This window comes from Citrus clementina, unplaced genomic scaffold, assembly GCF_000493195.1.
Source record: "Citrus clementina cultivar Clemenules unplaced genomic scaffold, Citrus_clementina_v1.0 scaffold_3, whole genome shotgun sequence".
Lineage (NCBI taxonomy): Eukaryota > Viridiplantae > Streptophyta > Magnoliopsida > Sapindales > Rutaceae > Citrus > Citrus x clementina.
In genome coordinates this window covers 21,412,018-21,428,058 of record NW_006262339.1, presented here as the reverse complement: position 1 = coordinate 21,428,058, position 16,041 = coordinate 21,412,018, and the positions used below count along the sequence as shown (strand labels likewise).

Here is a 16,041-nt window from a genome sequence, read left to right as displayed (position 1 = left end):
TTTCCTTAGTATATTTAGGCTTGGGGACAACCATATAGAGAATTTTCTTAATGATGCTGTATCATTTTTTATAGTGTTGATAATGGGTCTAAACCCTTCGATTTAAATTTTTAATCGCTATCATTGACTTTATTTTGGTGGATATCTAATTAGTTAATTAATAATCAATAAGTAACCTTTAAAATTAAGTTGATGAATTTGAATTAAATAAAGAGACTTATGAATTCAATGTGAGAGAGAGAAGTCGTGATTCATTATCACTCTTTTTTTAGGGTGGGATATTTCCACCACATTATTTCTATAAACCCAAACCACTTTCAAAATATATTTACAATAAATTCACATTATTTCTAATAAATATAAATATTTCTCAACAAAAATATTTGTATGATTCATCAATTAAGTCATTCTTATATTTTTTTTCTTACTTAAGTTTTTTCAACATTTGTTTACCATTAAGTTTGCTTTAATATAAGTTTTATTTAATTATTTTACCTTTGTGACATAAAATGAACCAATTGCCCCAAAAAATATGTGTTCTTATATCCAATACTTTTGTAACTTATAATCTAATTTTTTAAACGGATTCTAATAATTTTTAATATTTTACATGTAAATAACATAAATTTGACAGTCTAATAATTTACATGGGTATTGTCTCATAAAGAGATTATGTTATTTAATTAAAGGTTAATAATCATACTAGGCAAGTAGAATTGATTATTAAAAACAATCAATTTTGTATAAAATAAAAAAAATTATTGAAATTAAAGTCAGTTTTTGGTATTTTTACCTTTAAAGGAAAAATAGCTATTTTAGGCTAAAACAATCTTAGTAGTTAAATATAATAAAAAAAATTTAAGTCACAAAAAAATAAATTAAGATATTACAAAAAAACTAAATTAGAATAGATTTAATTGATTAATTCTTCAGAATTCTTCTTTATTTAAATTTTTTAAAAATAATATGAGCTTTATATAATTATTTTCTCAAAGTGGGGTGGATTTACAAAATTTATGGGGTGGAAATATCACCACCCCTTTTATTTATTCTACTTTAATTTGTAAATAATCTTCTAACCGATTTGTTAACTAATTACAGTATTTTTAAAAATTTATCTTTTTATTCATACAAATATTTTACACTTTTAAAAATTTATCTTTTTATTCATACAAATATTTTACACCATTGATTAAAATCCAAGTATTTACATTTGTTACATTATTAATGTCGTAAAAGAATAACGGGAACATAGAATGATCCACAGGTTTTTGCTTGCTCTTTCATTACGAGATCGACCTTAGAACTTGAGAAAAGAATTGAAAACCCATACAAAGAAAAGGAACTAAGCTAGCAAATCAAGGTTCAATATATGTGTGTGTGCATATATGTATATAGGAAGATTAATTAATTTACAGAAAAGTACATAGCATCCGCATGCATGGGATGGATGATGGCTAGCTTCAAGAGTATTTCAGTCTTTTGCTGGGGTGCTGTGGTTCCTCTTCTTTTTCGCACTTGAAAATTTCGCTTGGGTCTTCCGTTGAATCTGGGGCGGAGAATAAATGAATCCCACATTTTTTCACCGGGTAACATTCCAGACATTCAGAAGCATCATCGTACATCTTGTAATAGAATTGGACTGCCTCAAGAACGCAAGTATTTTCCCGAAAAGCATTAAAATCATGATCGTCAAAGAAATAGTACCCCATAAGTAAGTGATCTGACTCTAAATTTCTAACTACCACTACATATCTCAGTATGACCTGCGGATTGCAATCTTCCGATTTAACTTTGATTTCACAGACCAATTCACATAGCCCTAATTTTTTCACGTCATGATGGTCTGGAAATGACACAATAGCGCTAAAAGCAAAGCCGATTACTTTACCATTACTGAACCAATTATCTGCAGGTGGCGACGGCACCTTCAAGGTTATCAAAGATCCAACACTTTGAAACCTAAACCACTTTGGAATTTCATTACCTGGTACATAGACGTAACCTCTACGTTCTGGGTAAGATATCTGTACGTTCCACGAAAATCATTATTTTAAAGAAAAAAAAATTTTGCTAACTGAAAACTTAAAAGAAGGGAAATTATTCTCACCAAAAAAAAAAAAAAGAAGGGAAATTATCCCCAGTCGTCTCAAGGATATTGAAAGTACAAATAACCACCACGAGTTTCTCGTAATATCTTTATACCATCTCAAGTGTTAACTACTTTTTGGTTAATTCTATTAGTTACTGTTAAAGAATCTACATAAAATTAATTTACCTCTAGTTTTAGTTAATAAGGTAAATCGTCTATGATTATACCTTTTTGTTTTAGAGACAAAATAGTTTTTTAACTTAGATTATTTAACAGTGACGAAGAGAGTTAAAGTTACTGATTGATATAAACTAAAACTTAGGATAGAGTAAAAATATTTTCAGAAATTAGTGGCGACTGTTTGCTCTTTCAATATTCTCGGCGTGGTTTGCGGATCATAGTTTCCCTTAAAAGAAAAAAAAAGTTATAATATTAAATGATGATAAGAGAATTAATTAAAGACACACCTTTTCCAAATTTTCGTATAATTGTTTCCAACGTGTTGTACATGCCATATCCTGAATTTTTTGCAGAGCATCTTCAAGAATACTTCTGAGCTCATTCCGGTCCAATTTATAATTAGTGCTCAGCTCAAAACACCGGATATAATAATCATAACTTATTGAGAATAAGTCTGATAATGATTCCAGAGCCGCGCAATGATCTGCATCCAATTCCTTTAGATTGCATGGAAGCTTTGGTAAAGATTGAAGCCTCTCACAATAACTTAAGCAGAAAGAATGCAACCTAGAAAGATGTATGACGTTTGTTGGTATTTTCTCAAACTTGGTTTTCCTTAGACAGAATTCTTCTAGCGAGAATAACTGGCCAAGATTTTCAGGTAACTGCGTGATGCCGCAACCATTCAGAATAAGAAATTTTAGAGATTTCAACTTACACAGGCCTTTGGGGAGACTCTTAAGCCTTTTACAATCTCGAAGGCCCAAGTGCAAAAGCCGACTGAGACACTCAATGGATGAGGGCAGTTCTTCAATTGCAGTTCCATTCAAAATCATCTCTTCCATATTACCAGCAGATAAGATCTCTGCAGGAAGTCTCTTCAGTTGTGAGCAGCCGCTTAGATTCAAGATAGTTAGCTTGTTCAGACTTCGAATAAACGATGGGTTAGGAGTTTTGGTAACAAAATTACGGGCAGCGGTGATTATCTGGCTTAACTTACAATGATGCTGTTCGGACGGGGAAAAAAAAAAAAAAAGAGGCCGTGCATGATGACAAATCATTAGATAATTAAACGTTAATATTATAAAGACATTGAATAAATTTTAAGATTTATATATAAATGTATACCTGGCCACCATCCCCGAGTTGTTGAATATTGCTATGGGGCACTTCAAGTAAAACAAGTTTAGCAGGATGAGTGATTGATGGTAATGATTTCAACGGATATCCGTGCCAAAACAGATACCTAATTTCAGGAAATACGGGGTCTTGGATATTTGACACCTTACATTTGTTTTCTCCATTGATGGATGAGTTATAAAATTTCAAAAATCTCAATTTTCGCATCTTCGTGAAAGCATCTGAATATAGATGGATCTCTTCCACTTTAGACATATCTAAGCATATGCCCTCAATTTCTTCGGTCCCCTAATAATTAATGAATAAAAACCATTAAGTTAAAACTAAATTTATATGATTGACGTTGCTAGCTAGTTACATTAGGCTGTCAAACTCGTTTTAGCCATACAAATAATAAACTAAACATACAAACTATGAAGCTTCATTTATATAATTTTTTAAATAAAGCTTATTCAAGTAGAACTTTTATTAGTAGAAATTTTTATAAGTTGAGATTTTCCTCAAAAAATTAATTTAATTGTTTCATTGTTAATGAGAGTTTTTATTAAAAATTATAAAATTATTTTAATACACAAGTTTCTTAAAGTTATGTTTTGAAACAAATGAAATAAAATTATGAAATAAGTAGAAAATATTTTAAATAATTTAATATTTTTAAAAAACTTTCCAACATTTACTCTCAAAAGTTCAAAATTTTAGTTTTTACTAATAGAGACAAAATAGTTTATTTAATCCCCAAAAGCTCTACTAAAAAATACAACCAAACAATACAAAAAATTTTAGAAGGACCTTGTGGGATTAGATAATCACTTTTGACAATTAGATAAGCGATATAAAATATGCTGCAGATGTAATCATATATACATATGTGTGTGTGTTATTATTATTCTGTTTCAAGCATCGTCTTACTCTTACTAATTATGTAGCTGATTAACCTCCTAGCTACTGAGGTTCTTAGATTATTATCCTGAGATTGCAAATAGTTTCCAACCATATCAATTTTCCTAGTGTGATGGTTGTTCTTATTATAATATTTCATTGTTTGCTGTAGGTTTTCACCTATTTTTTTCAATTTGTTATTTGATTTTTTCGGGATAAGACTTCTGTGTCCCCTAATTTGTAGTTACATTACTCTTTACTTTTTTTTAAAATGACATGGCATTTGATAATAATCAACAATGATGGAAACAAAACAATAACTCAAATGATTGATTGTCTTTATCTTAAGTATTGATTAGAAAATGATTGCTTATCAATTAATATAAAGATTGATTGACACAATAACTATGTTAACCATATCATCAATTTTTTCATAAAAAAAATTCTATCATTAATTTCCTTTTCTTTGTTTTAAACTAGGGATGACAATGGGGTACACCGATCTCATTCCAAATTAGGCCCCCATTTCCCATCATATTCCTCAATAAATTTTAGTGGGACGAGGATGGAAAATCCTCATGTAAGGATCGGTTTCTTATTTCCACATGTTCTCTATTTAACTTATTTTATAATAGATTTTTATATATAAATTTGAAAAAAAGTAACCTACACCCTCAAAATTTACTTAAATGGTTACATGGACTCCTTAATTTCAAAACTAACTATTATACTCATTGATTATAACAATCCAACTGAATATACATATAGTAATAAGATAAAAAAAAATAAATAAATATCATATGATACAAATAAAATGTTACAATAAGTATAATTAAAAATAATGTATATAAAGAAAATTATTTTCAATATTAACTTATTATTAGTCTATATCAATGGGTTTTATCAATATTAAAATCTATTAATCTAAAAATTGACTTTAAGATTTAAACTAATATAACATAATTAAAAAAGATATTGTAAATAAATAATATAAAATTTTATAAATTACTATGAATTTTAGGTATAATTATTTTAATATTATTACTATGTCAAACAAATTTTATTATTATCAAAAGAATATGGCAAATTAATAATGTTAAAATAACTTTTCTAATATTTTAAATATTTTATAAATTTTATCTTATTTTTAATTTTAATTTATATCTTTTATATAAGATTATCTAAAGTCAATTATTGGGCTGTTGTAATCAAGGGTGTAATAGTTAAAAGAGGGCCCGTGTGACCATTTAAGCAAAGATTGGGGGTGTGGTTGGCCTTTCCCCTATAAATTTAGTAAAATAAAATAAAAATCACTCAAATAAAATCATTATTAACATATTGTAAAGTAATTAAATTATTAAAATAACAAAATATCTCCGATATATATGAATAATATCTTGAACCACATAAAAATGTAATATATTTAAATAAATAAAGACTAAAATATACACATATTTATATATATGGGAATTGTATAAAACCAAGCTCCACCATATTAAGAACTTGGAAATTATTTTTCACCCATTTCCCAATAATTCATCAAAATTGACCTCATTTGGAGTAGGGTCTTATGGAGTTTCAAACCCAGAGAAGATTTTGGGCTTATTTGGAATTGCTTTTAGGAGACCTAAGAGTAATTTTAAAAATCTAAATGCTAATTTTAGCGTTTGGTAAAAAAAAAAAAATCAAAATCACTTTGATTAAAATCAGCACTTCCTACAGCTGATTTTGAAATGCAGGGAAGAAGTAATTTTTAGATTCTAATTTTAAAAATCAATTTTACCCTTTAATACAATTTCATAAATATTCTTAAAATTATTACCTAAACCCAAAATTATCCTTATTCAAATTGGAAACAAAATAAATATTTTAACAAATTTTTATTATAATTCATCAATGTCAATTTAGTAATATCAATTTGTTGGTCGAATTATTATTAAATTTGTTTCACTATATTATTAATTTAATTATCAATTGTTTTAAGATAAAAAAATAAAAAAGTAAAATCAATATATTATAAATTTTATTTTAAGTAAAAATTATTATAATACACAATTAAAAAATTATATGTACATATTTTTATATGTATGAGTAAATTTTATCTTATATTATGCACATTTTAGTCACTTATTTTTATCTTATATTATGCACATTTTAGTCATTTATTTTCTCTCAGCAGTTTAACAGTAAAATTTACCAAACGTTTATAACTGTTTTCAAAACTCACAGTACTTCTGAAAATAAAATTTACTAAACACTTGACTGATTCTCTTCACAGCTGATTATTTCTACAGCACAGCTAACAACAATTATTTTAAAAATTATAGCATTCCCAGACTGGTCCTTTGTCATCTTTATTTTAAACACTTGTATAAATTGAACATATGTGTTCATGAACGAATAGGAGTGAAATTTAACTCCTATATATTTTCTTTTAAAGTTTCTAGAATTTGTAATATAATGCCACAAACTTTTAAAATCATCCTAAAAATTTCTAACAAGTAAAGTTAATTTCCTCTTTCAAATATTAATATTATAATTAATTTATTTTTGAACTGTGAAGTTACTTGTTTTTATCAAATATGGAAAAGAAAAATTTTGATATGTAAAATCCATTATTAACTTAACATTCTCGTAAAATTTTATTATTTATTGTAAATGGATTTGCTGTTGAGATCGGTTTGTGCTGATCATCTTATTAACAATCATGATAGGCCTGAGTCCCATGTGGGACCCATGTTGGATAACTTCAGACTATTGATCCGATAATAAGCACAAACTCAGCTCCGCACCAGATCTTGGTCCCATGCAATTATAACCCGATCATTGAAATTTAATTTTTGAAAATTTTAATTTTTTAACAGTATTTAAAAGATCTAGAAAATGAAAAGATTATATAATAATGTAAAAAAATGTTATGGTAAGAGTGCCAAAAAAAAAAGAAAAAGAAATGAAGGGACTATTGAAAGTGTTGAAATGATTAAGTATTGTGGGGGAGATCAAATGTGATGAATAATGTGAAAAGCTCCAAGTTTTGTTTCCAATTTTTAGCATACTAAATAAAAAGAAATAATAACAATGATAAAGTGGACTTTAAACCATTGATGCGAAATACATAGGCGCAATTGTCTTCTTATGTTCATGTTAATGTTTTCATTTTTCATCAACTTAAAAATGGTCAAAATTTAATCAAGAACTTGAATGAATCAAAATTCAAATTTGAAAGAACTTAATTTATGTGTTTTAGAAAATTCTAGAGCTAATTTAATAAAAAGCTTTCTTTTTTTTTTAAAAAAAAAGTTGGAGTAGGGAAAGAGGAAAAGACAATGAAAGAGAGATGAAGAGGACCGACAAAGATTAAGAAATGAATTTTTAGGGTGCGTTTGTGATTGAGGTGTTGTAACTTTTAAACTGCAACTGCTGTGGAAAAAAAAACTATAACTATGGAACAAAAGTTAGTAATATGTAGTAAATATAAATTTTAAATAATAATTTTGATAAAATTATTAAAGATATAAAAGATTTTCCATAATACAAGTGAAAAATTATATTAACATAGCTTTCAAGTTACAACAGTTGGTATTTACCAAACACTTTAGTGCTGTACCTTGGAAGCTACAGTTGCCCAACCTCAATTCCAAACTCACCCTTAGTCAATTTTAAACGTTGGAGCCAAGTATAACGCTCTCTGAGTTTATCTTAGCCCAACAAGGAAACATATTTAATGTCCATGAAATCAACAAAATGATATACATTCATTTTGAAATTGAAAAAAAAAAAAAGATCTGTATGGCGATGGATTTAGTTAATTAAAACATTTTTACGGATTTTTTTATATTCATTCCTCTAATTTTGAACCTTATTATTATTCCGAATATCTTATTAGTTGTATTGTCATATTAAAAAAGAAAACTTAAAAGAAAATATAAATCCTAATCAAATATTAAATAAAATAGGATGCAAAATCATAATTACTCACCATGTTCTCTGTTAAAACTTCATAAATCTCTTTGTGATGCCACAATCGACTGCGTTTACTAGGATCGTTGATGGATTCTTGCCGAACAATTTCTCTGCCCATATTTCGCATGAGATCATGCATTCTTATTTTGTTGTATTCTGAAATAGTAATAAGAGACTTATCAACAAGAACTTCTATGCCTGATGTTGCAAAGAATTCACATGCATTTAGATATTTTGTTACTATATCTCTGTCCTCTCCGACCAAGAAACATGCAATATCCAAAAAGATATTCTTCTCTTTGTCATCTAAACCATCATAACTTATTTTTAAGACCTCTTGAATCTCCATCTGAGGAACCATTTCCAGTTTACTAATTGCATTTTCCCACACCTCTTTTCTCTTTCCAAATAGAAAGCGACCTAAAATTTTAAGCGCTATTGGAACTCCCTGAGCATATTTTATTGCCTCGTGTGTCAACTCGATATAACTTGCATCGGGATGGTCTCTTCCAAAAGCACATTGATTGAAAAGCTTAAGAGCATCGACATGTACTAATTCCTTTATCTGGTATATTTTATTGACCCCACAATTTATAAGCGCTTGTTTGTCTCTTGCTGTTATTAGTATTCGACTCCCAGAAGCAAACCAATCAAGGTTCCCAATTAAGAATTCTATTTGTCTTGGATGATTCACATCATCAAAAACAATTAGAACCTTCTTGCGAGTAAGCCTTTTGCTTTGAAAATTAAGGCCGATATTTGGAAATTTGTTCATATTTCCATCGCTCAATAATGTGGAAAGAAGTTCCTTTCGCAAGTCAGCTAATTTGCCTGTTTCTTCTGCTTCTCTAACATTATGAGCAAAGTAAGAACCTTCAAAACGTCTAGAGATTTTACTAAAAAAAGCACCTGCGATTGCTGTCTTTCCTACGCCGCCAATGCCCCAGATCCCTAATTTGCAAGTATCCATGGTCAACCCAACACCTAATAAAGATAAAATTTCTTCAATGCGAGAGTCAACTCCAACCAACTTGTTTTCAGTTTCAAAAGTATCATCTAGCCTCTCCAAAACTTCACTAACAATTTCCTCTATAAGTTTAGATTCAGGCCTACCAAAATATAACAAGAACTAAGTTCAAGTAATTTGAAACCAAACAAAAAGATATATTTTTTTTGAAGTTGTGATATCTAAATTAAAAGATAGAGGTTAGTTACTTTAACAAGGAAATGATCAAAACCTCCCGTTGCCGAAATAATTTAAGCATTTCCCCAAGGCATTTTTAAAATCAGAAAAGATCTCCTATAGTTTAAAAATCGTTAATTTCAGCTTACTTTAGTTTTCTGCTTAAATTCTTCACATTAAATAAAGTCCCATTCCTTGATCAATTAAATATTATGTGTATCAAAAAATTTATCTTAATTTAATAAATAAAATAATAATTTAAATTTTTATTTATTTGTTTATATTAATTATTTCACTAAGGGTAACACAGTGATATTAATTATTTCACTAAGGGTAACACAGTAATTACGAAGTGTGTGGTTATACAGAAAGGGGGGGGGGGGGGGGGGGGGGGGGCGATCGCCACTCCCCAACTCCCCATTTTTTCAATAAATTAAGCATTCGCCTACGTCTTTTAAAAATCATAAAAAATCTCCTACAGATTAAAAACTGTTACTTTTGTGTTTTTTCCTATTTTACTTTGATATAGTAAAACACACACTCATTTGACTAATATTTCATAGATTAAGGTGATCTCCTAGTATTTTTCTCACACAATCTTGCAGTATTTTAAATCTAGTGAAAAAAGCTGACTTAGCTATAAATGAATTGAAAAAAAATAACTTGATTGTCAATATCAAAATTTAAAATCCAATCATAACATTTATTTCACAAAAAAAAAGTCTTGTATTCTTTTGGGTCTGAATTTCATTTACTTGTTTTGGACTATTTGTTTTCTTAACTCATCATTTATTGTTACAAAATTTTATTTGAATAGAAAAAGTAGAAGAAATCTACTTTGATCTGTGAAATCTAAATGAAAATTTTTAATTTGAAATCTAAAAAATATCTTTAATAGTTCATATATTTCCTATATTATGTACAAACCTAATATTTTTATATTATCGTTGAAGTTATTTTTTAATTGATTTAAATTTTTGTTCACATAGTAACATTAACTAAATTAAAATAATGAATGGATCCGTTTATGTCATTGTGATGAATCAAAATTAAAATAACAACATTGACTTTATAATAAAAATTGATGTTATAATTATGTCTTTTATTACAAAATTAAATTAAGAAAGACCGATAGTATCATTTCTTTTAATGCCATTAAACTAATCAACATGTTAAGATTTTATATTGTAAAAAATAATAAATACACCACTTAAAAAGATATTTATATTAAACTACTAATTTTTAAATTCTTTTTGTTCATATGCTAAAAAAAATAAATAAATATTTCATTCAGACATATTCTTACTTTAGCTAAATTCATATCTTCAAATTTAAGAAAAAAAACAACAAAAGCAACCTTAGGGAGAAAAAACGCAACGAGAGGATTTTTTTGTCCCATATTCATAACTGTAAAATAGTAAAAAGCACAATAAGTTGCCAAATAATAATTGTTACCTAATGACGTGAGAATTAAAGCCAGAGAGATTGGCTACTTCGGTCAAAGCACTCCTCCATCTTTGCATCTTGTCTGGAAATCTTTCTTCAAGCTTCGAAATTGAGTCCCCAAAACTCCCAATTCGCTTCCTCACATGTGATGGATCAACCCGATAGAAAACTGGTATCACAATCTGTCCATAATTGTGCTTGCATTCGAGGATCTTTAAAAGTTCATCGAGACACCATCCTGAAGAAGCATGCCTTTTTGAGAAAATGACAATTGAGATGCTTGATGCTTCAATTGTATCAAGAAGAGACTGTGAAATTTCATCTCCTCTCTTAAGATCATTGTCAATGAAAGTTGCAATACTTTTTTGGCACAAGGCTGAATAGAGATGGCTGGTAAAGTTGTCACGGGTGTCCTCTCCTCTGAAACTAAGAAAAACATCATGCTCATTATTGTTTCGAGGAGAAGAAGAAGAAGCCATAACAGAAACAATTCAACTGGTGAGAGATTTTGATCTGAAAATTTGAGATGTGATAATAATTGAATCAGACGGCAGAGTTTTTATATAGTTTCTTAATTAGCTACTTACCTTACTTTCTGGGAATTTTCACGATGATAGTTGCATCTTATCTTTTTCAATTATCCTTGGGCAATAATTTCAAGCAGATTTGTTGGCGTTTTTCCCTTCTCAGTCAACAATATATATGATATTATGAGGGATTTTTTTCAGTCAACAATTTTGCTCCCGAATAAAGAAAAAAAAATCTGATCCACGTCAAAATTCTCGCTTTCTGTTGGAGCGTGTCGTATAATATGCGTTCGCTCTAACAATGACGTGAATTGTATAGCCCATCCAATAATTTCACGCCAGGCTGCCTTCAATGGGTCTTTGTGTTGACGTTCAACTCTTAACTTCGACAATTGGGTCGCCGTAGTTTCATTCAACCGAGGGACATTATTAACATTTACGTCCTCAACGTTTGGCGAAATTTAAATGGATAAGGTTTTCCAATTTAGAGGTTGGCATGATTACACGAGATAGTGGGTATGGACAATTTTTCAATCGTGCTAATCGTATTGTCAGATTAATCATTGACTTGCTTATTAATTGACCAGTGTCGACTTGTTTTTGGATAGATCGTATTTGCATTCAATGACTGTGGTAGGGTTATTAAATAGCTCGTATCTTTGATTAAATTTGGCATAACAAAATTACGAATACGGAAATATCTATCTCACTAAGCAAATATCTATCTCACCCAGCAAAAATAACAAAAAAAAATCTTATTATTAATTTTTTATTCACATGAAACTTATATTTCTTATTTTTAGTATTTAAATTTTTTATTTTAATATCAATTTATTTAATTTATAATAAATATGAATAAAAATATAGTTATAAATAAAGATAATATTATAAAATTATAGTGCCAAGAAAGTTATTAGAGATTACGAAAACAATAAAAGGTAAGCGATACATATCAATTTCAATAAGAGAAAAAATGATAATCTCTTTAAGAATAACATCTATGTGATCTTAAAAAATTATGATTTTAATTTTAGCCAGACATAAATAAAAATAAACTACACATTAAATAAATTATTATTATTTTTAAATCTTGACTTAATTAGTGATATGACTGTAGATGACGTATAGATCAACCCTCATCCGCACCTAAGTAACAAGTGTTAGGACATCTCCAATGTAGCACTAAACCTAACACCAAATTACCTTTTAGACAATTTTTGGTGTAAAATGATTCTCTAATGTAACACCAAAATCAACACCAAAATGGTGTAATGAATACTATTGCACCAAATATGGTGCAACACTATTCATTACACCATATTTGGTGCTAGGAAAAAAAATCTCAAATATCTTTATTATTTTATCTTATTTACATATATGTCCTATTTTATATAATATTTTAAGTTATTATTATTATTTTTGTTATTTTGTTAATTTTTGAATATTATACTAATATTTTAAATAAAAAATATTCAACACAAAAATTAATAATAAAAATAAAATGCCAATAACATTAATTACTAGATTACATATTACAAAATAAAAAATAAAAAATTAAATTAACACAAATTTAAAATTTAAAAATTTTCTATATTTTTTTTGTTAATCGATATAAAATTACTTATTATTTAATTATCTATATTAATAGTAATATTTATTGTGTTAATTAAATTAATTCTTGAGAATTAAAGGAATAAAAAAAAGAATATTTTTTTAGTGTAAAATTTGGTGTAAATGAGTTGGAGATAAAATAATAATTTAATGTAAAAAATATATATTTTTAATGTTGGTGTTACACCGAAATAATGTTATGCAATGGAGATGCCAATCATCCACTGTATAGTTTGTTGTAGCGCCATTTTTAATACCTGTTAACTTAATAAGAACACAAAAGAACTCACCCACCCCAATTGGCTTGTCCCTACCAGGAAGGGACAAGTCCGCGCAAAAGACAAGAAGGCAATCCAAGAATCAAGCAGGGGATTGTCACCTGTCCGTTTATCACCATAAAAGTTAAAAAAGGATGCTTTTACAAAATGCTTCACTCATCCTATTATTGAAAAATGAGGATCCACACACATTTTACACCATGCGATAAAATAAAATATAAAATCAATTTTGTATCATTAGATTTTTGAGGGTCACAAGTCACAACAACAATCTAAAGAGATAGCAATAATCATTGTGATAATAGTGCGTGGAGTCCACCTATTATTTTAATTTTTGTTGATTATTGATGTGTAATATATTAGTTAGTGAGGGAATAAAAAAATTTGGTTTCAGTGAGGATAATTAAGATGTAAAGAGTATTATAATTCAATAATAGTGAACTTAATCGTATTTATTAACTTGAAATATAAGAGATTATTTGATCTCAGCAATAAGGGTCAATGATGAATTTTCACCTAATTAATTTTATCTAAATCAACACCGTATGATAGCTTAAATCCACGAAAATAATTGTTATTTGTTAACACGATGATAAATCCAAATATTACAGGAAAAAAAAAAGAGGTAAGTACAAAGAAATATGGTAAAATAGAAGAATAGAAACTTTAGTTCTTGTTTTATTGGATGTTGAAATGTGGAGATAAATATGAGAAAAGAGGCATTTAAAATTTGAAATTTTACTATATTAAAAAATAAAATTAACTCCATAAACCCATTTTAATATCTAAAATACCACTGATAAGCTAAATTATCAAAAAAGATTATTTAATACTTCTATAATTAAACAAAAACAAATTTCCATTTGTATATTCATTTACCTTGATGCTATTTCTCTCAAATTTATTGCTGACAATGTTACATAATTTTAGTTTTTAGCGTTAAAATTTTTTGCCTTAGTATAATTAGTCTTGGGAACAACCATGCAGAGGATATTTCTGCGATACTGTGTGTTTTTTTTTATAGTGTTGATAATGGGTCTACACCCTTGAATTTAAATATTTTGATTGCTATCATTTGTTTTATTTCGTGGATAAATAATTAGTTAATTAATAAGCAACAAGTAACTTATAAAATTAAGTTGATAAATTTTAATTAAATTGAGAGACTTATGAATACAAAATGAAAGAGAGAAATTAATGGTATACAATATTTACCCTGGCCAGAGCATTGAAAGGAGTGTCACTAACACCAGACGTACTCGCCGTTTTCTGGCCTACTGCTCCTAGAACGCTACAATTTGGAAAGATTGCCACCTAAGAAGACTTACCTTGAGATAAAATAGAAGTAGAAACATAGATTTGCATTGAACATAGCATAAACAGAGCTTGATATTAATGCGGGAAAAGGAAAATATGAAAACAGAGGTCCTAATTACAGATCCAGCAGCACGGAAACCAGCTGAGAATTTGGACTACAACAAATCCCGGAGACGTGAAATGCATTGGCTCTCAGTAATTGCACCAGACAGCAATTTTCTGATGATTTCATTCTTTAAACTTTAAACTGTGAAGTAGCTTAACAAGTATTTTGAGCAATATGCATTGTTTAGCCGCAGAGGATAGAATACACGCTCATTTTACACTACGCGAAAATCAACTTTGTATCATTATATTATTATTATTATTTTTTTTTTTAAGGGTCACAAGTCACAACAACAATCTGAGGGATAACGATCATCATGCGATAATAATGCGAGGAGTTTATGAAATGTCCCGTCGCGAACTCTAAGGAAAAGTTTCAATCTAACGTGATTAAATTAACTTATCGATAGCGTTTGAGCCATGGAATATCCCAAGCTGTGGGGGATGGAAGTTGGAAGCCAATTCGGCTGGCTAAACATGGCACTCCCCTTACCCACCTTTTTTTTGCTGATGATTTGCTTTTATTTGCAGAAGCTTCGATTGATCAAGCTCATATTATTGATGCGGTTTTGGAGAATTTTTGTCGAAGTTCTGAAGCAAAGGTTAACAAAGTGAAAACTACAATTTTCTTTTCGAAGAACGTTGCTGCAAGAGAGGCCAAGCTCATTGGTGCTGCCTTGGGGGTTTCGATTACTCATGATCTGGGAAGCTATCTTGGAATGCCGTTACTTCATTCGAGGGTGAATAAAGCTACGTATCAATCTATTTTAGACAAGGTAGACATAAGGCTCAGTGGCTGGAACGCGGCTCATTTATCCTTTGCTGGTCGTGTTACTTTGGCGCAATCGGTGATTCAAGCTATGCCAATTTATGCAATGCAAACGACCATGCTTCCTGCTTCGGTGCGCCATAGAATTGATAAGAGTTGCCGTAGATTTATTTGGGATGGGAGGTCGAAGAGTCCTAAGATGTGCATGGTGGGCTGGGATAAAATCTGCTTGCCGAAATCAAGTGGTGGCTTGGGGTTTAAGAACTTAGAGGTGATGAATCATGCCCTGTTGATGAAGATTAGTTGGGGCATTATCTCCAACTCAGATAAGTTATGGGTGCGGGTTCTCTGTTCCAAATATGGATTGGACCCATGCAATTTGCCGTCTTCCCCCCTGACAAACAAGGTTCGCGTATCTGGTCTGCTATAAGAAAAACGTGGAATGCAACCATGCATGGAGCTCGCTGGGCAGTATGTGATGGTGCTCGAATTCGTTTCTGGCTGGACTGTTGGGTGACGAAATATGAGCCTTTGATTCACCTAGCTCTCCA

At 29.2% G+C, this 16,041-nt stretch overlaps 1 protein-coding gene across 1 annotated transcript; it reads right to left on the bottom strand.

The window, feature by feature from the left end:
- Nucleotides 1-1,463: 1,463 nt before the first annotated feature.
- On the bottom strand, nucleotides 1,464-11,570 carry LOC18045946 (disease resistance-like protein DSC1). Its single transcript, XM_006441619.2, has 5 exons — nucleotides 10,893-11,570; nucleotides 8,271-9,363; nucleotides 3,401-3,700; nucleotides 2,560-3,279; nucleotides 1,464-2,027 (listed from the first exon to the last, which is right to left on the bottom strand). Exons 1-5 carry the CDS (start codon nucleotides 11,360-11,362, stop codon nucleotides 1,464-1,466), a joined length of 3,147 nt encoding a protein of 1,048 aa, XP_006441682.2. The 5' UTR covers nucleotides 11,363-11,570.
- Nucleotides 11,571-16,041: the final 4,471 nt, after the last annotated feature.

Excerpts from the sequence above, each read along its gene's own strand:
- LOC18045946 (XM_006441619.2), bottom strand. The coding sequence starts at position 11,362 with ATGGCTTCTTCTTCTTCTCCTCGAAACAATAATGAGCATGATGTTTTT. Across the intron at positions 9,364-10,892 it reads TTTAATTCTCACGTCATTAG|GCCTGAATCTAAACTTATAG; the intron begins GTAACAATTATT and ends ATATTTTGGTAG. Across the intron at positions 3,280-3,400 it reads AACTCGGGGATGGTGGCCAG|CATCATTGTAAGTTAAGCCA; the intron begins GTATACATTTAT and ends CCGTCCGAACAG.